Source organism: Chaetodon auriga, chromosome 16, assembly GCF_051107435.1.
Source record: "Chaetodon auriga isolate fChaAug3 chromosome 16, fChaAug3.hap1, whole genome shotgun sequence".
Taxonomy (NCBI): domain Eukaryota; kingdom Metazoa; phylum Chordata; class Actinopteri; order Chaetodontiformes; family Chaetodontidae; genus Chaetodon; species Chaetodon auriga.
Window position 1 is genome coordinate 14,053,288 of NC_135089.1, and position 25,318 is coordinate 14,078,605.

Here is a 25,318-nt window from a genome sequence, read left to right on the forward strand (position 1 = left end):
ATGTTACCTGCAAAAAGTGCTGATGCTGTCCGTGTAAAAAATACTGTAGGAAGGTGTTGTGCTGCAAAGCTCTGATTGGTGATGATTCACCTCCACCTGCTGTTATTGAGCTCCTGAATGATTTGGATTTTGTGCATATTGACATCTTCAGTGTCATTTGCTTTTTGAATTCATCATAGAGCTCATAAAATGTGTTATTAAATTACATATTGTATCTAGAATTTTTCACCTAATTTTTTGGAAATTGTATGTCTTGATCATTTAACTTGTATATGTCAGAATATGGGAAGAAGGATTGCAGTCAACTCATAGCTATCATATAAAAATACACATACTGTTTTATTCTTTGACAGAAATGTGTCCCCTATATTTCAGTATTGTACATTATGTCATGATATGCTCCACAGCTGAAGGCAGTGAAATATTTTAGTCTCCATAGAACATCATAGTAGTCAGGACTAAAATTGTATATTTATGACATTAGTTCATGTGTTTTTGGTTCGGAACAAGTGGCATTGTCTTAATACAGTTTCATGTGCAAGCAATGAAAACTCTGAATCAGTCAAACATCTGACTGTCCTGTAGAGTCAAAAACATTTTTAACCATACAGCTTTTTTAAGTCAGATTCAGGCCATTGTTGTTAACACACCAAACTAATAATTAGTATGTGATTGTGTTTATTGGTACTGTCTATTTGTGTTTCTTGTCATGTTTCAGATACTGCCTAAACAAAGTATAATAAAAATATTTAAGTTGTAAAACACGATGACCACCAAATGGTAAGAATAACTTTAGGAAACTCTGCCGAGAATTTAAAGTTTAAAACCCCCAATGTTTTAAAAACAGAAAATAAAAATAGTCCCAATGTCAATTCGTATTAATGAGTGAGCTTTACCTTCCACACAGTTTGCTTTTCTGCATCTGTAATCTGCAGCACATAAGAGATGTAACAGCAAAGATTTAAATCCAGCTGTATAGCTGTATAGCATACAACTGTGTATACTGCATTTACAGTGTCTCCATCAATCTTTGATGCCACATCTGTGTTAGTAGATGTTCGAAAGCTCCGTCACACTACTCCACTGTTTCACTTCAGGTCAAGTTTCATCTTTTGCTTCTCCATCACTGTTTCCAGTTCTGTGGCTTTGCGCACGTTCTGCAGAGGACACGGACAAAATGTGATTTAATCGAGAAATATGAAGGAAACTTTGTTTTCTGAGCAAACATCAAAATAGGCTTCCCAGCAGTTGTAGTCCATTAATTTTCCAAACCAGTGTCTGTGCAAATTAAAACACACCCCTGAAGACTCCCATTATGAAATATCGAGAAGAACGAGAAGGCTGTTGAGTAATTAGCAACTGTAAAATCCACTTACTGAAATTATTGATCTATAGAACATAGGAAAGAACTATAAGAGCTAGTATGTATTTGGGGTTTGTAAATTGAAAAGTAAATAATCTTTAGTCCATGTAGGTCAGTAACAATGTGGTATATGACGCAAGTCTGTGCATAAGCCAAGGCTGAGCAAACAGCTAGCTCAGAACACATGGACCCAAGCATAACCATGCAAACACACACACATCCAGAAAAACATCGGACAAACCTCGAGAAGGGCCTTCTGCACCATGATTTGGCTGTAAACCCTTGAACCCTCATCTGGTAAGACGGTGCGGAGTTCCTCCTTATTCAGGGAAAAAAGCTGCGCTCCAGTTAAAATGCCCAGACTCTGAACTGTCCTGAGGAAGAGAGCAACAAAACCAGTGTTGGTGTCTATTCACCCTCAGAGAGCTTTCATTGTTAAACGTTCACCTTTAACCTGGATATAAGTATCTTTGAAGAATCCAGTTGTTTAAACTGGAATAATCTAAAGAAAACATGATTCACTTCTTTGTTTTCTTGTTGCACCTAAATGTCCTCCTAGCTCACTGTGTTAGTTCAGCTCCAACTCCCCTCACTTCACAGCTAAGTTGCAATACATAAACATTAACAGGAAGGATGTTCTGACATGTGAGGGCGCCATTGTGCATCAAACAAAATCTATGAGCATGCCTTTGACAGTTGCATGTGCTGCATGCATAATACAATAAACTGTGGGGATGACTTTGATTACATTTTCCTTTTTGTTCTTCAAGTCCACAGAACCCAAGTGTCCAATAAGCACCTTCATCCACACATCTCACTAAACCAAACCAAAACCAAAGTTGTAAATAGCCTTGTTCTGAATCAGGTTTTTGGAAAGAGTCTGAACTGGATTTTTTTTTTCCAGCAGTGCACACTCACTGCTGGCTGAAGCCCTTGCTGGTGAGCCAGGCCTCCACCTCGGCAGAAGGTGAGTGGTAGTTCAGGGGAACAGAAGTGTCAGGTGTGCAGGGGACCACCACTGGACGGACTGAGCTTCTTTTCCCAGCCAGCCGCTCAAGAAGCTCATCATTCATTATCAGGACTGCAAATACAATTTCAAGATTAGTGCTCAACCTCCAGGGCTCTTTGAAGTGACTGTAATGTGATAAATATTCATGGAAGGTGTTAACAAAATTACTCATGATTGTCAGACACATAGTCTGAGGCCTGTTTATGGCCAGTTATCTCTGTACTTACAACCAACATTATCCCAGTATTTTGAAGGACAAAGATAAAAACATCTGACTGAACCTGCCTTCAAGAGCTGCTGCTGCTGCTGTTAAATGCTGAAATATTCTACAGTCTGTTCTCTTAAAGTACTCTATTTGAGAACACATTTGAGAATACTTGGGTGTTCAAACAGCAGATCCCTGTATTGTGTAGGTATGAAAAAAATAATTGAACAAAATATTTCTGTTGATTCAGCAACTTCCCTAAACTATGGCCTTCATTTATTCCGTTATGTTTATTTTGCTGAATTTTTACTAATTTGCTACATAACTGATTGAGCTTATTGGCTGCAAATTTGTAGAAGATAAACTCACTTCATATTCTAACAAGCCCCTCTTCATGATTTACCATGGCTGATATTCAACATGGATGGATTTGTTACCTCGGTCACTGTCTTCTCCGTGCATTGTTGTAGACGGTAAAACCATGCTCTGTGGTCTCAGTGGACTTATAGGTGGAGGACTGGTCCCAACTGGGCTTGGTGGAGCATATGAGAAGTATTTTGTCCGAGGGGAAATGGGCGTCTTTTGATGTGGAAAAGAAGGAATGAATTAAAACTGCAAGGTGGCACGACACAAACAGCCACAGTGTGTGTGACGTTTGAGGCACTTTGTACAGTGTGTGTGTGTGTGTGTGTGTGTGTGTGTGTGTGTGTGTGTGTGTGTGTGTACCGTACCTTTGACTCTCTGCGTACCACACTCACAGCAGACAGAGGCTCCAGGATATTAGAAGGAACAAATCCTATCTGGTCAAAGCGATTCCGACACTTCCACCATCGCTTTGATGACTCAATTACCTACAGAAAAGATGAGTCACAAATCAGTCAAGTTTTGTGACATACTGCATGTGATACATTCTTGTACTCCTAGAGACATGGGTCACCACCTAAAAGTCTAATTATGGGTGTGCACCTCTAGTGTTTCTCCTTGTAGCACAGAGAGTTCACTGCTGTTCCTAGCCACAAAGTCATAACTGCAGCAGTACAGTCTCTCACCCTCTGGTGGGATCGAATTTCCGTCTCTGAAATAGAAACATCATTTCAAACATACGTAACATGAAACATAAACGAAACAAGTTAACAAAGCAGAGTAAGAAACCAGTCATTTTAATCTCTGATGAGATTTACTGAAACAAGTTATTCTCATTTCAACCTCCAGACTGATTTTATTAGGTAATATACTGCTAATTGCAGCCATTAGGAATTTGGCTAGGAGTGTCACTCCTGTTATAAACATAATTATACCTTGTTATGTAACACCTTTTTTTCAATGTCTACAGACTTACACATCATCAGTGCCATCACCAGGGCCCTCCACTGTTTGTTTAGCTTGGTCCTGTAGAGGTTGTGTCACCCTACTCTCCCTGAAAGCATCTTGTTTGTGCTGCAACTCGATGGGATCGTCCAAAGGCTGGCCAGCTGAGTCATAGGCCTGAGGCTGCCACCCATCCAGGAAGACAGGTGAGTATGGAGGAACAGACACACCAAGGTGTGAGCTGGGAAAGAGGGCAAGGGGATCTTGTTAGAGCAACATGACACACTCCCAAAGACTTACACACACATACATAAACACACAGACCAGGGTGAAGTCCAGTTGGGTCCTAATGAAGTCCACAGCGCCTTTTCATCTTCGGTCAGATGCTGTTGGAGCAGTGAAACTGCACCACTGGTCATAGCAGGACTGACCACCGACGCGCCTAACGCTGGTCCTCCAGTGCTTTTCACCATCTGTGAAAGACAATGTCACCACAGTCAGAATTACACAGAGAGACACAGAGAAACTCCCACATGAAACATTAGAAAGACCCACCAGTCTAAGAGGAACAAAGACAGGATGGAGCAGCTCTGGTGCATCAGGATCTGTGATGGATGACTTGAGACGGTCCTAAATAAACCAGCATATGGGATCATTTACATTTTCATGTACAGCGGTCTTATCAAAATGTATCTGTGAATGTCCATGGTTACTCAATGCACAATATGACCAGTTTAATCTCACCAACAGACTGAGGGAGTACTTGATTTTCTGAAAGAGGTCCACAAATTCTTCCTCTGATGGAGGGCAAGCTTTCATGGTCAGCAGATCATCTGCAGACAGAAGAGCACAGACACAGCTCCAACCAAAACATCTGAACAAATACATAAGAAACACAGATACCAAAACACTCCACGATCACTGCTGACATTATACATGCAGTGATTTTTCAAACATGGCATACGTTGGTGTCTGTATCATTTGTTATGTGTTTTTTAATTTTTATTTTATTAAGCTGCCAAATGCATGTTTTTAATGCTTTATCTTTAGGAAAACAAGAGAATAATAAACACTGCAATAAATCAAGTCTTCAAGTAAAGGTGTGGAGCACTTGTTTCAGCTTGTTCCAGCAAGTACTTCTAGCAAAGCAACGCCAGTGGTAATGACTAAGAAGAATCTTGTCCTCTGTTTCATTTTTAATACATTCATTGCCTTTAGTCTTAGGGTCACACCTATCTTGGCACACACTGGCCAGAAACCTGGGAAACACCCTGGTCATGTTGCCAGGACACGCAGGGCAAAGACAGACAAACACTCAAATTCCCACTCACACATACTGGCAATGTACAGTAACCAGTAATGAAGAAGCAGCAGTCCACAACTCAAAGATAAAGGTTAGGAACCTTTTACTGCTCTTTCAACTAATCTTCACGTCAAATCTCAAACAGGATGCAAACTGGTCATTGAGAAAGTCTGGTATGAATATTTTTACCACATTCATACGATGTGGACTGCCATTCATGGATAGCCATTTGCCTGGTGTATTGTCAGCCCAAAACAATAAGCTGATGAATGATTAAAATGATCTGAAACTAAAAAATATATATAATATTTGAGCTTCTCAGTTTTCCTGGTTGACTTGACCCCAGCTTTAGTAGTGTCTTTGTCTTGTTTCTTGAAGTTACCTGAAGAATGTTTTGGCCACCTGCCTGTTGACCTATTTCCAGCATGCAGGAGTGTGCCAATAGTCAGCCTTTGTCTCCAGTTCCCTGCCTCTACTTATCTTCTGCAGCCAGAAGGCAGCATTCACCAATCTCGTGCCAAGACTCCGTCACAGCCATCAAGCACCTCCAACCTTTCAGTCTGTCCTCCTCTGCCACCAGCTGATCTACAGTTCTTCATACTTCTAACATGCCTTAAACATATCATCTGACTACTGTACATACTACTATTACCGAAGGTTCTGCCTGGCTGGGGTTTTTACATGCGGCGTTTTTCTTTTATTTTTACCATCCTAGTTAAACTACAGCTACTGTTAATTCTTAGGAAGGAAGGAAGAAGAAGTCTCACCGTTTTGGTCCTCCTTCTTCTTGCCCTTTCCACTTCTCTTCTTCTTCCTTTGGTTGAGAATACTCTGGGCCTCAGCTGTCTGCTGCAAGCGTGCCATGAATCGCTCCACGTCGTCAAAGCAGTGGTTCAGAATCTCCTGATGAAGAAATACACTGTATGTTTTAGCTATTTAGCAGAGTGACTTACAGAACATTATGAATGAGTCAAACAACATACAAGGAGTTGAAATTAACATGAAAGCATAACACATATGTATGCAACAGCCCTGCTAATTGCATGTGTTGTCCTTAGAATTTTAAATATATTTGACCTTATGGAAGAAACTGGTTCATGGGCAATAAAATGTAATTCAGCACAACAGCATCAGCACAAACTACAGCCTCAAATATTAGCATGAAGTTGAACTAACACCTCTCACTGTCTCAACAAACAAACTGAACATTATAATCTTCACAGGATGATATTTACTGCAGAGTTGTGGTCCAGGAATGGATTAGATCGTAACTACTGATCACTGGAGTTTTTTTAGATGCTTAATGATTCAAATATTCCATTTTACCTTGATCAGCATTGGAGACAATCTTCACCTCATCATCCCTGTTGTTATGTATTTTGTCTTGTGTAGACAATGGTTTCTGTCTAGATTGTGCAGATGTATAGAACATGATTTACTGACTTAAACTTGATGGATCATTTGTTTTCTTTTAGCTTCTTTTCACAGGTTGCCATCTCCTTTGACTTTAAGGTCTCATTAATTATTTGTAAGCTTTAGTTCTAAAACTATGTTTACCCCAGGAATGTGGAAAGTGAGTACATACCACTTCTCTCTCTGCATTTAGTTGAGGTGTATGACTTGACTCCTCACTAGCACCATTCTCTGAGCAGAGGGAGAACAAAGCCATTAAAGCAAACAACGACACACAATAACATTAGGTTGGCTCTAAGCAGCAGGATAACATGAACACAGAAGGAAAATACCTATTTGAGGCAACAGCACATGTTGACACATATACATACATACTGGGCAGATGGATATACCTTTGCCAGAATGTGTGTAGACGTTCAGGCCACCAGGAGGAGGCTGCTGTCCTGGCATTATCATGACCCGGACACCCGAGTGCTTTCTCGGGAGCACCGGAGGTGGTACAGACATCTGTTATATGTAGATGCACACAGAGTAAAATTAAGCATATGCATACAATTAGCAGAAATGCTTGGGTAGTATAAAAAAAAAGATTTTTCTCTTGAAATGTTAACCTGTATATCACCTTTTATGTGAATTTTCCAACACCTAATTTCCTGTCTATTTCCTAGAAATGTACATTCAAATACATTATCTTATTATCACTTCATGTGACTCATACTTTGCTCCATGTTTTTACTTTTCTAGCTAGACAGTCTGCATCTGCAACATGAAAGATTTTCATAAACTCTACCCAACAAGCTCATCTCGACTTTATCTGGGTATCTTTAAAAATGAGGAATGAGAGCTTGATATTTACCACAAGCTGATTGTAAGAATGCTGAGTGTTCGGTCTTCACACACGCATCTAAATGACACATACACACGACAGGAAAAACCACTGTCACCAGACGCATGGTATGCAGTTGACACAACCATGAAACTTGATGGAGAAACTATTTGAATATAAAGGTCATTTCATGACAGGCTTGTGCACACACACTGACTTTTTAGTTAATCTCTTTGCCTCATCTCCCTGCCTTTCGTCTGTCATCCCTCTTCTTCCAGCATGAAGCAGTAAATGCATTAAATATTCAAGCTTTACCAATTTATGTTCAGACAAAGCCCTTCATGCAGTTACAAGTTAGAAAATATTCTAATGTATCCAGATGAAGGAAAGCTGCTTCAAAAGTCTCCTCTGAGCAATGTAAAACTGGCACAAGGCAGCTGTCCTTCATATGACAGGTGTACCTGCTTCACACACCCTCACTCTAACACACACACACACACACACACACACACACACACACACACACACTGTACAAAGTTAACACAAAAAATCAAGATACATCACTGTACCTTTTAGTGAGGTTTAATTCCAAGGCACAGAAAACAATCCTCGTGCTGAGCTGTATGTGCACTGAGCTTAGCTGTTTACACGAGGACGTCCCACCTTCTTGAGATATGCAGAAACAAGAAAAACAAGTCTGGCTTTCCTTTCGCAGTTAATCTGCGCTGCTTTCACTCTCGTCTGATCCTCTGCCACACACACACATACTCAGGCACATTCTCTCCCTTTCATTCTTCTCTCTGCATCTTTGTGAGCTTCTCCTTCCCTCTGACAGGCATTTCTATCAACAGGTGCCTGTGGCTTGTGCCAGGGGGATGATGTGGTCTGTAGCACATGCCATTCGAGAAATGCAAAGCAGCCTTCTTCAAACTCCCCACTTCCACAAATTCAGACATCAAGTTTCGTTTTTGAGATTATAATAGCAAAGCCAAGATAAAGCTCAGATGGGAAACAGGTCATTAAAAGTTCAAATTCAGAAATATGAATAGAAGGAGTTTAAAGTTTTAAATGCAAATCATTCTTTGGATTTTCCTCAAAGGAGAAATTGCGCCAGGGATAGCTTTTGGTGTCTCCATCAGGATTTTAACAATTTGCAGCCTTGACTATAAAGGTTCATGCACACCTTCTGTCCCTTGTAGGCAGGTTGTGACAACCTGGATTGCCGCACCAGGATAGTTGCACCTAAACACACCCCAGATACACCCACACACACCCATCCACACCCATCCACGCTTCGCGCACCCATTCGTTCAGAGTTCGCGCCGGCATTCAACTTATTCCCATATTCGGCACTCTGTGGAGGGCAGGAGAGGAGAGTGTAGGAGACCCATCGAGCAGCACGCTCAGCGCGGTTAAAAACCTAAGTGAGGCCGTTTAACCCCTTGCCGTTTTCATCCTCCGCTGTGTGCCATCCCCTGTACCTGTATATGATCTCCGTCAGCGCTTTTCACACCCTGATCGCCGCTATCCACTTCACGAAACCGGACTGGATTCCCCCGTTTGACTGGACTGGACTGACTGACTGACTGACTGACTGACTATTTCAGTAAGTGAATCAAGTACTTTTTTTTTCTTCTTCTTCTTTTTGGCTTGCTTGAAGGTTTTTTTTCTTTCTTCCCTGTTCCTGCTCGGATTGACTGTTAATAACTGGACTGAATTGAATTGAACTGAACTTTATTGTTTTTCTTCATGAACTGAATCGTCTTTGGTTGAGCAAAAGGAAAACCCGGGGTGGAGTTTTTGGTTGATTGCCTTGCGCTGTTTGTGGAATGGATCGGGGATTGTGGGTATCTTGTAAATATTGCATTGTTTTGTTGGGTTTTGGGGATCGTGTACAGCACTTTTCAATACATTTTCACTGTTTTTTGCATCATATACTGTGTTGGGCTGTGTGTTTTGTGTTGCCTCATTCAATGTGCAGGGTGTCATATTATATGTATGTACATCCTTTGTGCGGTTTGCTTTAAATTGAGAAAAAGAAAAACCAAACTGACCAACTAAACTATAAACTGACCTACTACTCTTAAATGCCAGGAGAGAGACCTGGCTGGCACCCCTCATAATAATAACAAAATAACTCAAAAAGAACAAGTCAAACTGTCACATAAAAAAGTGGCACCCCAGATGGGACCCATTTAAAGGAAAACGTGTTGAATGAAAGAAAATAACGAAACACACACCGCTTGTGTCAAAAACAAAAACAAACGATTTATTAAAGGAACAAAGGGAAACAAAATGGCTGCCAGCTCAGATTTCCTGTTGTTTGGAATGGAAGGAGGAACCGTGGAGACTCCACCCCCGGATACTTCAACTTCAGGGCCTCCTCTGGAGTTGCCTACTGTGACACACTCTTTGTTGGACCTGGATATTTGTACATTCTCTGAGGTTGTCAATCCGGTAAACTCCCAAAATGCTGCTAGCCCAGATAACAGCGAGCCAAATGAAGGACATCAGCCTGGAAATTCTGCATCTGATGGCTGTGCATCTGGCTCAGCTATTCCACTGCAGCTCCGAGGAATTGTAGACACCCAACATCGTCAACACAGGGAGCTGAAGGAAAACACGGAGCAAATGGCAAAAGAAATAACAACTCATACTGAACAAATGACTAAAGCACTCACTGATCTGAATCAGGATAACTCAAAAAGAAAGAAAAGTCAAACTGTCACAAGGTGCATAGGAGGAAATATCCATAGGCAAGAGAAGAGAGAACTCCTGTACACTGCCTTTTTACTTGCAGTGGAGTTTACTGGAGATACAATCTTTTGCTCCTTAGACCTGCATCAGGTTAAAACTTTCACACTTAAAACTTCCTTTCACTTCCTTTCTCTCTCTCACATCTTGCATCAGAGAATCACTAAGATACTGCATTAAGATACTCTTGGATACAAGAAGAATTTGAAGCAGGTAAGGAGGAGCTTCTGGAGAAAAAACTGAGCTGTTCGTCAACAGTGACACCAGCTGGCTGTTACAGGTCAGACTTCATCTGTCCTGGCAGCTCTCCTTGTGTTTGACTTGGCTGTTGCGCAAGTGGAGAAATTATAAGCAGGTGTTCAAAGTGAAAATCAAAAAGTTGATGGTGTGCTTCATGTTTTCAGCACATTATCCTATAAAGCTCTTAGCACTGCATACTGAGGACATTCACTAAGTCCCAAATTACTGATACTATGAAGAATCAACTGTAGGTGCCACAGCTAAGACTGCCCAGGTAGCCCTTTGTAAGCAAGACAGGAAATTTTATACTGTTTTTTAATAACGGGACATGACTTTGCAGTAAATGTAGGGATTTTATTTAACATTTTACAAGCACTTCAGTCCAGGATATCACTCTCTGACTTTGTGACTTTTTCTACAGCAGAAACAACAAACCGGTGGGATATCTGTATATTGGTATAGCCTCTCCCTGCTTTGGATCAGTTGTCTTTATTTTCAGATCAGCAGCTCAGAGGATCTGGTGCATGATGGTGATGTAGAGGTACACAACTGACGATGTGTCCCGCTGGTAAAACCTTATAGCAGCCATCCGTCAAGAACTCCCGAATTAAAAGTGGTGCGAACACTAGGGATTGCAACATCTAGTCCTTTCAACAAACCTAGAGCATAAGCTTATGAACAGAAGATTTTCTCAGCGGCTGCCTTCATCTGGCTTGAGTCGAAGCCAGACTACTCAAGTAACTTCTTGGACATATAGTGCCCTGAAATTAAATCTTTCCTACTGATCTAAAAAATTACAATTTTGCATTTATTGATATTGATGTGATACACATAACTTTGAGTAGCTACAGGTCTTATCGCAGCCTAAGAGCTTTTCAGTTGATTTCCACAATTAGCTTGGGATTTAGTGTACTGCTGTGAGCCTTGCATTCATTCCAAGCTTTGACTTATAGAAGGGCACTTATAATCTGCATCCCAACAGGAGGGGTACAAGGCAGTTCCAGTGGTGTACAAAGAAGGAAATAGGGGACACTACCCGTCCCTGCCCTTATTGCATGTGGTGGAAAGTGATCTTTTCTTACTGCATTATCTTTTTATCTCTTCTTCAGGAGTTTGCTGGTTTTACACAACTGCTGAATCTTGTGCTGTTGCAGAAAACAGTCAGTCCAATCAGTCCAATTGGCTGAGTTTTTCTGTGAGTTAATTGGATGATAATTAGGCGCATACAGCTCGCGCATATTTACTCTGCAGCACAGCCTATGGGCCGATCTTTGCATTGAAGTGTACTTGAGATGCGGTCAGCGCCTGCACTCTAATTACACAGTTGTTGATCGCATCTCTATACGCGCAAGTAAGATTTTAAACTTTCTTTCTAATTAAATGCAATTCCAGAAAGTATGGCACGCGCACAAGCTCACTTTCTTTTTCTTTGGAAGACGTTCAGGATACACACACACACACACACACACACACACACACAGTAACGTCCAGCAGCGTATGTACTCCTGTGTCGTTTTGGGGAAGGCCCGTTCAGCTCCCTCGCTCTCCGCATTGGCTCCACCTGCACGTTCTTCTTCGCGTCCTCTTGAGTTGGCGACGGCAGAGTTTGTCCCAACACAAGAAACGTGGACGCAAGCTGCCAAAACGACGTGGTCGAGACCTCTCTCTCTTAGCAAATTAGATCAGTCACCCCGAGTTTCATCAAAAGCAAAAAGAAAAGGAGGAGGTTAAAAGCTGTCTTGCCAGAAAGGGGCGAAGAGGGACGAGCCGAGAAACCAATACCAGGACCAGTGGAAAGTGTTGTCAGTGTCAGCATGGTATGTCCACAACACACCGTTAATCTGCACTTTATTAGCGTGACTTTACAAGCTGCAGCGGCTCTTATTGTCCATCTCTTGCGTCTACTTAACTGTTCTCTCCTTCTTGTTCCTTGAGGGGAGTTTCGGACTTGAAGGTTGCTTGTAGTTTGCACCGCTAACAAGTCCGCTCTTTTGTCCGTTACTTAAGCAGTCATGAGTTGGCTTTAAGGCTGTTTGCCTCTGTGTAATCTCTGCTATGCAGCTGATCTTCTGTGCATTTGTTCACAGGAATACCGTTGCTTCTCAGTATACTGTGCTTTAACAATGTGGATAAACGCTATACCATACTGCACAAATATTGAATTTGGTGGCACTTTTTGTCCCCTCATTTATGGAACTGACTCTGAAAACGAACAATTCCAATACATTGATCTGGTGAGGATGTAAACTTAATTTGGAGCTGAAAGGCCGCACATTCATAATCATAACGTAATCATGGTCATTGTTTCATTTTAAATGACATATGATGGACTTCAGAGCTGACAAACTGTCCACAAACCTCCACACCGGATGCTGAAACATACCATATGACGAGGTATTTCTCCATGGCATCCCATAGGTAATAAGCTACTCTGAAGGGGAAAAATGAGTCAAACAGCTGCGTTGGTCATACACTACTACGGAATATGTGTGTTGGTCCTTTTCCTTTTGATAAATTTATGCTTGGATAAAGTTACAGCCCTAACACATGGCATGTAGAGAACATGACTAGGTAAACTTGATTGATCTCTAATGTGATGAACGCCTCAGTGCTCGTGGATTATAGCTGCAGCTCCCATTCAGCCACTGCAGTTACTAATAGATCTGGTGAGCTTCTCATTTTAAGCTCTGACACAGCATCATAAAAGCCGACAAGACATGACAGTTAAGTTTTGGCTCTTGTTTCATTCTTGTTTTGCTGTCTGAGCTTTATCCTGGAGCAGCTGGCCTGAGTGAAAGTTGCATGTGTGCGGCAATCTGATGGCCTGATGAGTGTTTATTTTAGTCTTGAGATGGATGGAAGCATTACAGAAATGTTACTTTGTCCTGAATGGGCCAATTGCCAAGGAGACTTTTAGTGGGAAAAAAAAACACTTGCTGCTTTTCAAACATGATGTCAACATGTAAAATAGCATGAGTGAAAGGGGCTTTATCCTGTCTGTTTGTGGAGCGTTGGGGTGTCTGCAAACTGAGACACACACAGGCGTGTGTCATGCTGTTTTAGCATTTACCCACATTGTGTGTGAAAACATAAAACAACATTTAGATCCTGAACATGTGTGACAGTAATTTATTCTTGTCTATCTTCTGTATTCAGTTACTGCATTAACTGTTTAAATACCGGGATTTCATATGACAGTGATGCCAATTTACTGTCATTTTTTGTGCAATTGGTGTAACAGCAAAGTGCATATTTATATGTACATGTGAGTACAATTGGCAATTAAAGTTAGATACTAATTTAGAAGAATATATTCCTTTTGCATCATTATGGAGTGCAGTATGACAGTTACTGAGCAACAAAACCCATGGTTGGTAACAACTTAAAGGAAACATAATACACAACGAAATATTATCCTAATCGCGGCATGGTCAAGGGCAATATCCAAATTGCAGGAGCTACAATTTTTTTTTTGATAAAGTGTAAATGTGTCTCTACAGGCCATTATAAATGAAGCATTGTGGTGCTACAGAGATGCCTGAGCCTACAGATTTCCTGTATGTAAAGCAAATATGAGGAAGTTTGGTTGTATTCCAGAAGCCATAGACTTGTGAACAGCCACAGTACAAGAGATGGTCGGATTACTTTGTGTATTGACAACTTTACACCAAACAACCAGTATTATCCTGCACACTTGGGGATGTGATCCAGTCTAACCATATTTCCAGAAAGCGCAACTATATTATTCTTCTAAAGGCTTTTTAATTGTCTATAAATAGAAAAACAAAACAGGGATTAGTCAAGCAGGTTGGCCAACTGCTGCAAGCTTTTGCACTTTTACAATAACTGTTCACAGAGTAGAGAAGTGTGGTTGCCTGTTTCCTAACTGTACCCAAAGATAGACCTTGACTGACCAATGGGCAACAGAATTTACAGCCACTCTCCAGCCCCAGCTCTCTCTGTGTGTGTGTGTGTGTGTGTGTGCGTGCGTGCGTGTGCGTGTGCGCATGTGTGCATGTGCATGTGTGTGTGTGTGTGTGCTGGGGGAAGGGGGCTATGGTGCAAGAAGGTAATTTAAGGTTAGCCAAGTAAAAATGCAGCAATCCAAAAGTCCAGAACTGAAGAATAAAGGTGCCAAATTTATTTACACACTTAGAATCCTTTTTAAAAAATGCTTCTGAAGAAGTGGAAATCAACTCGACAAATGGTGTTTCACTTTAAAACTAATTAGAGCTTTGTACAAATTGGTTCATTATCAGCAAACTACAAGGAGACCTGATACAGGCTGTGAGGAGCTTGAGGATTCACTGGAATATCCAAACTTGTAAATTTGAGTAGGAGCTGAACTGTCTCTGAACTGCGTGTGGTCTCTCATTTTCAGCTGTTTTGAAGGGCATTTTGTTTTCCTTTGTAAGGACATAGTTGTAGCACCAAGGTTACTCACTGATCTGATCACTTTCTAATAGCAGACTTTATCAGTTCACAATGAGCAATACATCATCAAGGTTAGCTTGATCTGGAGGTAAGTGGGGCAGCAAACAGTTACTGACAGTTAATCTTGTTGGATGGTGTTTGACACTTACGAGACACCACTACTACAGCAAAGGTCTGCTTTGGTCCATGATAAATGGGTCTTCAGAATGTTGAAGTACACTTTAATAGCCTTGCTACCAACTATATCCACTACGTGGTCCACCCATACACCTCAGCACCACCCACAGCATGAACCAGTGAGAACCTCACATCTCCCAGTGGTTCTCCCACCCACTCCTACCCACATGTCACCCATGACTATCCCTCCTTCACCCAGTGGCTACTGCTGTTCTCCACTTCCCCTCCTCTCTATTTGTGTGCACATGCATATTTTTGTCACTCTCTCTCACACTCCTCTGTGCATGTGTGTATACATATTTCTGACATCACTTGACCATGTGTCCTCACCAGCCCTGTACTTTCCTGGGTCATACACCTCTTGTAATTTTCCATTCTCACCATCTGATACCAGCAGTGGACATGCAAGTCATTCACCCAGGTCATATCCTCAAGCCAGTTTGGCTCGTGTTAAATCATTTTGGATCTTGTCCACTCATCTGAGCTGATTTAGATGGTGAGAGTGTGCAGTTCATGTGCAGTCTGATGATCTGATGTTCTTCTGTCATTGTTCTTTCAGAGCAATGAAACCTAGCATTGGTGTTTTCTGTGCATTTTTGTAAGTCAAATGGCAGAGAATTCAGATGATCTAATCAACATTTTGATCATTTTCACGTAACAAGCCACAGCAGTAACACATAGAATAATTCAATCCTTGAAAATGATGCTCACCTTGACTGTGTAAACTTACTACAATCTACATCCTCCCAAACAACACATTGGTAACAATGGTTACTGGTGGTGACAGCAAGTCAGAAATTGACTGCTGTTTTGTAGACGCATTTTTGATTTGAGTTTCACCTCGAGTTTCGCAGGTTGAATGGTTTTAATGTGAATGTAGGAAAAGTTGAGTATGCCTCAGCAGTAACTCAACACAGCTCTGATACCACTGTGGAAGAGTCAGGCTAAAAATAAAATTAACTTGAATTACCTCCACACTGTTAGAAGCCATGTCTTTGCAGACTCATATCTGTAGTGAAGACTTTGAATGAATTTAATAAGGTACTATGTGTATTTTTCTGTAAAATGGACTTGCCATTATACTGATGTGTATGATTCCAGTGAGGAGCACAGAGAACTGACAGAAAGCTTCATCACATGGTGCAACAACAATCACCTGAAGCTCAGAACCAGTGAGCTTGTGTTGGACTCTTGCTGTATGTCTATTAAGTTCATTGAGAGACATAGAAAACAGGCAAATTCCTTGTATGTGTCCAAATGCTAGGCCAATAAAGCTGATTCTGATTGAGCACAAAGTTGTCGCCATGTGGTCTCTCATTTTCAGCTGTTTTGAAGGGCATTTCAAATAGTTGCAGAACCAAGATTAGTCACAGGTCTGATAACTTTCTGATAGACTTTATCAGTTCACAGTGTAGTAATATAGCCAAATCAGGTTCCCATAACCTTGGTCGGAACCTTGCATATTTTTGTCACTCTCTCTCACACTCCTCTGTGCATGTGTGTAGACATATTTCTGAAATCACTTGACCTGGCCTCACCTGTCCTGACTAGCCAGACAAGGTTGTCACCATGACAGTAGATGTGTTGCTGCAAAGAAACTTGAAATTGTAAAATGTGGATGGTTCACCCACATCTTCAGCCCGGCAGCACAGAACATCGATACAATCAGCACAGTTTCAAGGTGGACACTCAAGATTAGTGTCACCCATTCACTAATCCTATATGTGGAATAGAATCACAATCTGGCCTTCTGTTCCTGAGTTATTGTGTTCAGTTATGGCCAGAAAAGCGTTTCTGCAGAAAATTATGACATCACAGTGATGTTGACTTTGACCGGTTCATCATTTTATCCTATCAGACATGTGTGTGAAATTTTATCCTAATTAGCGCTGGAATTCTTGAGTTATGGCTGAATATGTGATTTGTGACATCACAGCAACCTTTGACCTTTTACCACCAAAATCAAATCACTTCCTGAGGTATCGCATTCATGAGAATAGGATACGGCGGATTAGACGCATGCCTCATTCCCTGTGAATCCCTGTGCATGTGAAGGCAATTGGAATCTAGTGTGGAAATGGGGGACTCCGCCACTAACAAGGAAAGCTGCTGTACAGAGAGGTAATTAGAGAATGTAAAACACTGAGCAGCATTTCATTAAGTGCACAGGCAGCGCCTCAGAAGGTGTTTTCAGACCAAACTGTTCTTGGGACTGTCTCTGGGGAGTGCCCCCAGTCTGAAAATGAAGTCTGACTTTTTTTCCACATGGAGCATATCTCCCTTGTTTATTTATCAAACTGGAGAACCAGATGAGTTGCAGCACATATGTCTGACAGTTGTGTTTTCACATGGCGGGTGAGGAGTGGAGTTTAGTACACACTCTCAAATTCGCTCCTCTTGACTCTCAGTGGTCTTGAATCAGTCCCCCTCGACACTGTACACCTTGCATATTGTTATAGACTGCTGCAGTTCCTGGGAAGTAATAAGTTGGACTCTGGGTATCTGCTGCAATCTGAAACACATTGAAAGCACACAGATATATTCAGTGTTTTCCAGGTAGGGCGTGGAAAACCGTACACCCGCTGTTTTTGTTTGCAGGTGTGGGTGGAATATTTTGTCTTAATACACACCTCTATTCCACGTGCTGAAAAGGTTTATTGGCATAACATCTTTTTTTATCTGGGCTGTTCATGTAAATAAGAGACTTTTTATCAACTGTTTATCAATTAAGCTTATCATGCTTCTTCTTTGTTTGTGGCAAGATGGAGAAATCACCACTGGACAGCAGCGAGGACAGAGCTTGGCTCAGCGAGGGCCAGTCTGAAGCTCAGCTTACAACTGTGCATGATCCAGATGGAGTTGAGACATCCGATGAAGACCGGCCAGCATGGGACTCTAAGGTCCAGTATGTGTTGGCCCAGGTGGGCTTCAGTGTGGGCCTGGGGAATGTGTGGAGGTTCCCATATCTTTGCCACCAAAACGGAGGAGGTGAGCGTCTTAAAAGAAAGATTTGTGCATTTCATCTTAGTGATCTTGAGCTCTCTTCAAACTAGCAGCTAACAGCTCAAAAATTGAGGCGAGCTGCAGAACAAAGATAGAGGTGTGAAAAACTGTAGGGATGTACAAAGTGAAATAAGGTAGGGGTGTGTGTGTGTGTGTGTGTGTGTGTGTGTGTGTGTGTGTGTGTGTGTGTATGTACTGAATACCTTCATGTTTTTAAATCTTCCTTCTTTCCTTCCTTCCTTCCTTCCTTCCAGGCGCGTTCATGCTGCTGTATGTTTTTCTATTAATGATTGTGGGAGTTCCACTGTTCTTTATGGAGCTTGCAGCTGGACAGAGCATTCGGCAGGGCAGCATCGGTGTTTGGAAGCACATCTCCCCAAAGCTGGCAGGGATCGGCTACTCCAGCTGCTTGGTGAGGATTACATTTTTTTCATATTTATTCATGATATTGTTTTCTGGGTTTTGGGTTGAACTGTTCATGTGTGTCTAAAAAGTGTGATGTTTGATGTTGATGTTTACACATGTCTGCAAAATGATTACTCATAGCTCATAGTATCTCAGCGAGGCTGATGTTAGGGTTTCAAAGAGGGTAATTTTAATATGAGCCACCTGTCTAATTAAAAAGCACATACTAGCTCTTTATCACCTCTTTGTAAACACCTTTCTTTTTTTCACCAGCCACACCGTGTATGTACTTAAGAAAGGACGATGGCATCCTGCCATACTGTAATGTGAGAGACAGCAGTGTGCTGCCAGTGTGTTACATAACACTTTTCTCTACAGACATATCCGCACTTTAGTGGCAACAGCTAAATGATAACTTAATAACTTTAGATTAGAAAAAATCTTTGAGGTTGAAGTTTGCTGTTCACCACTTGGTAAATAGATATTTGAACTTGAAAACTTTTGACAGAACTATCTACAGCCCAACACATACTGTATCCCAGGGGTACTCAAAGGCCAGACCCCAGTCCGGATCTGGACCGAACAGCATGTCAATCCGGACCCAGCCCATATCTTCAAATGGTGGACGTCACATCAATGCGGGCTGGAGAATATTAATGAACTCAGAAAATGTGCGCATTTTTTTCGTTCACTGGACCAGTGTGAATGTAGTTGTAAGAGTCAAAATAAGTCTGGACTAACTGTCAGAGCCTTGTCCACGTCAGTTTATTGCTGGTCCAATCACAAGACATGTGACGTTAACTGATTAAATGTTATTTTGTTATCACCAGTCGTTCTGGACCTCTGACCTTGAAAGAAAATCAGATGCAGATCTTTGAGTGATTATGTTTGAGAACCCTGTCTGAATTCTTAAGAACTGGCTATGTAAATAATGATAATTTATTAAGTCAATCATTCATGAACCTTTTCTCCTCCTCTAGGTCTGTTTTTACGTGGCTCTTTACTACAACGTTATCATTGCATGGAGCCTGTTCTACATGGGTCATTCTTTTCAGTATCCTCTGCCGTGGGAGCACTGTCCAATTGATGTAACCACCAATGACACAGGTACTAAAATAAAGAAGATGTTAAAGTGAGATGTCACATTTATGCCAGTCCAACAATTTTAGTGTCGTCTGTCCTTGATCACCAGTGAAGGAATGTGCAAGTTCTTCCCCAACATCATATTTCTGGTATCGGAAAGCCCTGAACATTACAAATTCCATTAAAGAATCAGGAGAGTTTAACCCCATCATGACGGGTTGTTTGTTGGCTGCTTGGACAATCGTCTCCTTGGCTATGATAAAGGGCATCAAGTCTTCTGCAAAGGTCCGTTAACCTCTCTTCTCTTTCCATACATGAACAATCAGCTCAGTTTGGTTTGCTTGTTTGCCAGCAGGATTATGGGACAACTACTGGCCCGATTTCATGAAACTTGTTGGAAGGGTATACCATGGGTGAAGGAAGGACCCATTCAATTTTGGAGCATATACATGAATTAATTTTTACTTTTGTTAACAATGCTTGACAGAATATTTGGCCATGGCAGAATAAATGCCATACATCTTAAAATCCAGTAGATGGTAGCAAAGTTCAGTAGTGACAAAATATAGGCAGTTGTGGAAATGCGATGAGTCATAATTCACATTCATGTGTACCATTAATCCTCTGGGAGAGCCGAGATATGTATTTGCGTCACACAGAAAGCAGTCGCGATGGAGCAGTCAGTGACAGTAATTTGAACAATTGTAACATCCCTTTTTTCTCAAACTAAGGCGTGGCTATGGAAACGTAAATACACACATACCATGCAACTAAACTATGCTCTTGCTCACATCATTAAATCATCCTCCATTTCTTTTTCCAAATCTTAGGTGATGTACTTTTCCTCAGTCTTTCCCTATGTGGTCCTCTTCATTTTCCTCATCAGAGGGTTGATGTTGGACGGTGCAATAGACGGGATCACCTACATGTTTTATCCCAAAGTAAGCACAGCCTTCATCACGGGATTGATCGTAATCACGTTGCCTTTTTTTCTAGATTTCTTTACTTGATATTTATTTTTAAGTAATGAATGCCAAATGGAAAATGTATGTAATGAATGAAGTTTTTCAGCTCTTACAATAATTCAGTTAATGAGACTTGATTTTTCTGGTATTTTTCAGCTGAAAATCTGGGGTGAATTGCAGGTGTGGCGGCAGGCTGCTACACAAGTGTTTTTTGCCCTTGGACTGGGCTATGGCTCCGTTATTGCATATTCCTCCTACAATCCAGTCCACAATAACTGCCACAGGGACGCTCTGATGGTCTCCAGCATCAACTTCATGACGTCTGTGCTGGCCTCACTGGTGGTTTTCGTCGTGCTGGGTTTCCGTGCCAAGAACATCACCCTACGCTGCGTGGCTGAGTACGTATGTGTGCGTGTGTGTGAATCCGATCATTTGATTTAATTATTAACCACATAATTTCTAATGCTGATGAAATAACTACATTCACATAGGCCCATAACTTGTAAGATTATATATTATTTACAGTATTACATTATTGCATATGAACTTATTAAAAATACAGAATTCTCAAAGAACATAACCTTTAAGTGAAGTAAAATCATTTGTTTAGGGAAAAATGCCTTCTTGTTTTAAATATGTGTCCATTTCAGTCACATTTTTGTTGTTAAATGTAAGAAATCAGTTACTGAGTATTGAGGACAAACACTTACATGCACTGATCATCAAAGACTGATGAAATACAACAGCATGAGAGGATCCAAGAGTGCAATGTTATGCAATAATCCCTGATATAATTAATCCTCACAATTAACTATAATGTTGGAGTCACTACAACATTTCCTTTCTTATATTTCATCATTTTTTTCTAACTTCTTCCAGAAATGTTGGTCTTCTAAACCTCATGGCGTCCCATGAATCTAACCAGCACTTGGTTGCACTTGGTTGGCCAGGGATCAACACGACGGATCCGAGCTCTGTGTCTATAGCTGAGTACACACAGTGGTACAGTCACCACAGCTCCACGGTGGGTCCTAACATCACTGACTGCAGTCTGGAGGAGGAGATGAAAAAGGTATCCTTGAGTTATGATGTTAATTTTCTTAGTATATGCAATGTTGAGACAAAAGTCAAAACATGCTTCAGAGAGAGAAAACCAGAAAGTATATGCAGGAAAATTAGTTAACAGATGGAAAGAATCTCAAAAATCAATGAAACAAGCAAATCAAAGCACGTAGTTTTATATGACTTGTAGGTGAAGGTGATTCGAGTCTTGGAAGTCTAAAGCATGATCAGCTTTACACTGATGGTTTAAATGGATGGTTAGTAAGAGCCATTTAACAGCTCTCAAGCGGAGGAGTGGTCATAGTGGATTTGTTGAAATGTACTGTATGGTTGCACTACACTGTGTGACATACCCACGTGTATATCCAGTAATATAGAAGCTGTGTTGTCCATCGAGTTCCAGGAAGAGTTTTGGTACAACTACCCTTTCAAGAGCACATTTTTAAGAGAGTAAAGGATCACCAAGGGCTACTGTATGAGGTGCTGGACACTGGCTTGCTTAGGAGAAAAATCAGGGAGGTGAACATTTCACTAACAATAGTAAGTAGGTGGAGTGTCGAGGTTCCCAGGACCCCTGAGGAATCTGTGAGGTACTGTGAAATATCCAGCTGGCAAGAGGAAGAAAACATATGGGACATTGTATCCACGAGGAGGTGTGTAGGAGAGATGGAAGCAAGCTGTGACAGAGGAGTGAAAGGAGAAACTAAAGAAACAGGAAGGGGTACTAAATGTCATGTCATCAAACCGTGTTTATTTTATCAAAAAATTTAATCCTGCAAAAATACAAGTACAGGACGAGGAGTTTATATATTAATACTGAAATGTATGTTTTTCATAAATGGACCACAACAGGTGCACACTGTACAGCGTTAGGCTTTCTGCCAGATATGTAGCTTTTTGATCTACCATGAATGTGCGAAGCAGTTTCGGATGCTGTTTTAAGTCTGAATCAGTTCAGCGTGAAATAAAGGGGCACGCTGGTTGTGAGGCCATGGTGGTGCAAGGAAAAAAAACATTCCTCACCCCCTACTGCAGAGACTACTACAGCGTTGCCTCTGGTATGGTGCTGTTGACTGCTATCGACTGAAAGTGCACGGAGCCGCCAAATGCTTGTTAACAATCTTCAGTCAAAATATGTAAAATTCTTGCTCGGACTTATTCCCTCTACCTCTTACTGTCTTTCCCTTGCATGAGCACAGGGTGTTGAAGGGACAGGCCTGGCGTTCATAGCCTTCACTGAGGTGATGGCCCTTTTCCCTGCCAGCCCCTTCTGGTCCACACTGTTTTTCCTAATGCTGCTCAACCTGGGCCTCAGCACCATGTTCGGGACCATGCAGGGAATCCTCACACCTCTTATGGACAATTTTAGCGCCCTTGGGCGCCACCGAACCCTACTCACTGGTAACCCACACACATCAACACGAGTTCAAATGATGCTCCGTAGTACACGCACTTCAAGTTTTTGTCTGAATGACTAACTAAAGTGAAGATTTATACAGTTTAAATGTGAAATAGTTCTCCCCAGGCAGGACATGTTATTCTCTTTGATACATTAATCTATTATATCAGGAATACCATGCCATTTTCTAAGACTGTGTGCCTTCTTCTTTGTTTTTCAGTGTCCAGCTGTGTTTTGGGCTTCTTACTGGGACTGTTGTTCACCCAGCGCTCAGGCAACTATTTTGTGACCATGTTTGATGACTACTCTGCAACTCTGCCGTTAGTCATTGTGGTCGTCTTTGAAACTATCAGTGTGGCCTGGATTTATGGGACAGATCGGTAAGAAACTAACACTTCTGACAGCTTTTATTATTCATTATTTTTGTCTCATTATTATTATTATTATTATTATTATTATTATTATTATTATTATTATTATTATTTTCCATCACTGCAGCTTCTTGGATGACATTGAAGTCATGCTCAAATGGCGCCCTCCAGTGGTGTACAAATATCTGTGGAAATATGTTTGCTTGCTGGCGATGGTTGGTCTTCTGGCTGCCAGTTTTTTGCGCATGGTCATCAAGAGGCCCACATATACTGCCTGGAATCAGAGCACAGTAAGATACCAGACCACAGCTTTTATTATTATTTTATTAGACTTGACCATATGTATGACATATACACCAAGATACCTCTTTGTATATTGGTTCTCCTGACTGCACTCAACACTATGTGTTGAAATGTATGTTGTAGGGTGATCAACTCTATTTATTCATGTTGCTTTTAGTGTGTTGTGATTATTTTGTTCAAGGTCTTAATCTTGATTTACAACTATTCTCAACCTTTTTCATATTACAATCTATGGGTATGCTAACATTACCTGCTATAAAGACCCTGTTTCCTAGAGGAATTATTTATTTTAACTTTGTAAATTTTTTATGGTAAACATGGTTTGGTGTTGAGCAGTCCTGTGCCTGCTCATGTGTCTCTTTCTGACATGCTCTGTCTCTTCAGGCGTCTGAGATGACTCTTGAGTACCCCAACTGGGCCCTCGCTATGATTGTCATGCTTATAGTCTTTGCCAGCTTGCCTGTGCCTATTGTCTACATCCATTCCATGCTGAAAGACCGCAGGGTCCGTAGCACTCGCTCTGAGGAGGTTGGATGCCAGGAGATCCACCGCGAGTTGTACACCAAGTGCAGCTCCACCGAGCCACTGGATTCCAACTCCCACCACCGCGTCCCCTCTGAGGAAGACGAGGCTCATCCCAGGACAGCCTTCATGCCGATGGGCAGCGAACACTACCGGCTCCTGTCCCAGCAAGAGGAGGAAGATGAGGAGCAAGATACGGGGGTGTGAGCACAGCTGTGGGAGGGTAGTTGTTTGTGAAAGGATGAAATGTTTAAATGTTGGACCTCAGAGAGTGTAGGAGCAAGAGCCTGCGAGAGAGACCGCAAAGGGAAGGGACAACAGTCATAAACAGAATTGTCCTTTACCGGAGGAAGAGTCTTTGGGTTGCTCCCATTTATCATATTCAGCATTCTCTACATTGCTGACAAGCTATTTTAACTATTTATATTATTGAAGGTGCATTACCAGCCAAATCAAAAGCTTTGTAGATTCTGTAGTTATGAAACTACTGTACCTCCCTCCATTCATTTTCTAAAGCACTCATGCTGTTCAGAAAATAAAAACAAAAATATACATAAAGGAATAAACAGCTATTAATGGAAGGTTTTAGAGTAGTAGAGTAACTGACCAGCCACCAAATCTTTTTTCATGTGCGAGTCATAAGTGAGTTAAGCTGTGGCCAGCAAACTGGAGAAGGCAGCAACAGACAAAAGTATGCTTTATAAGAAGTACTTTTAGCTATTAGCTGTGTGTGTGTGCGCGTGTGTGTGTGTGTGTGTGTGTGTGGACAGATGTTAATATGTTTATTTTACATTATATTTGTAGCATTTTACCTCATAAGACCACAGGAATGTTTCTACATGTGTTTCAATGAATATTGTACTGTACTATAGATGAAGACTTAAATAAACCTCTAGGTGGCAGCAACCTGACTGGATGTGTTTTTTTTTTGTTGTTGTTTTTTTTTAATCAGGTACACATTGCCCCTCAAACCTGAAGCTATCGATAGCCTGAAAAAGTCACAGATGATATTCATGAGGTTGTTGATGATGTATTGGCTTTTTATGTTTATTCAGATTAAGAAAGCATTCAAGAAATATTTGTGGAGGTTTTCTAACTCTCCAGGAGAGCTGAATGGCCTGACAGAAGCTTGAAATTTTTGACTGACATTGTCAAAAGGCTCAGTAGACTTAA

General features: G+C 41.3%; 2 protein-coding genes across 2 annotated transcripts; one reads left to right on the forward strand and one right to left on the reverse strand.

The window, feature by feature from the left end:
- Positions 1–637: 637 nt before the first annotated feature.
- eps8l1a (EPS8 signaling adaptor L1a) lies at positions 638–8,038 on the reverse strand. Its single transcript, XM_076753088.1, has 15 exons — positions 7,997–8,038; positions 7,458–7,505; positions 6,994–7,108; positions 6,774–6,832; positions 5,956–6,091; positions 4,630–4,718; positions 4,441–4,515; positions 4,210–4,358; positions 3,917–4,126; positions 3,544–3,652; positions 3,309–3,428; positions 3,015–3,156; positions 2,282–2,444; positions 1,605–1,737; positions 638–1,157 (listed from the first exon to the last, which is right to left on the reverse strand). The coding sequence occupies exons 3-15, from the start codon at positions 7,106–7,108 to the stop codon at positions 1,089–1,091; spliced, it is 1,569 nt and encodes a 522-aa protein (XP_076609203.1). The 5' UTR covers positions 7,458–7,505; positions 7,997–8,038; the 3' UTR covers positions 638–1,088.
- A 3,986-nt stretch (positions 8,039–12,024) lies between these two features.
- Positions 12,025–24,904, forward strand: slc6a16a (solute carrier family 6 member 16a). Its single transcript, XM_076751700.1, has 12 exons — positions 12,025–12,238; positions 17,795–18,020; positions 18,290–18,447; positions 19,421–19,547; positions 19,633–19,808; positions 20,354–20,464; positions 20,645–20,886; positions 21,368–21,560; positions 22,750–22,951; positions 23,170–23,329; positions 23,448–23,610; positions 24,008–24,904. The coding sequence occupies exons 1-12, from the start codon at positions 12,236–12,238 to the stop codon at positions 24,350–24,352; spliced, it is 2,106 nt and encodes a 701-aa protein (XP_076607815.1). The 5' UTR covers positions 12,025–12,235; the 3' UTR covers positions 24,353–24,904.
- Positions 24,905–25,318: the final 414 nt, after the last annotated feature.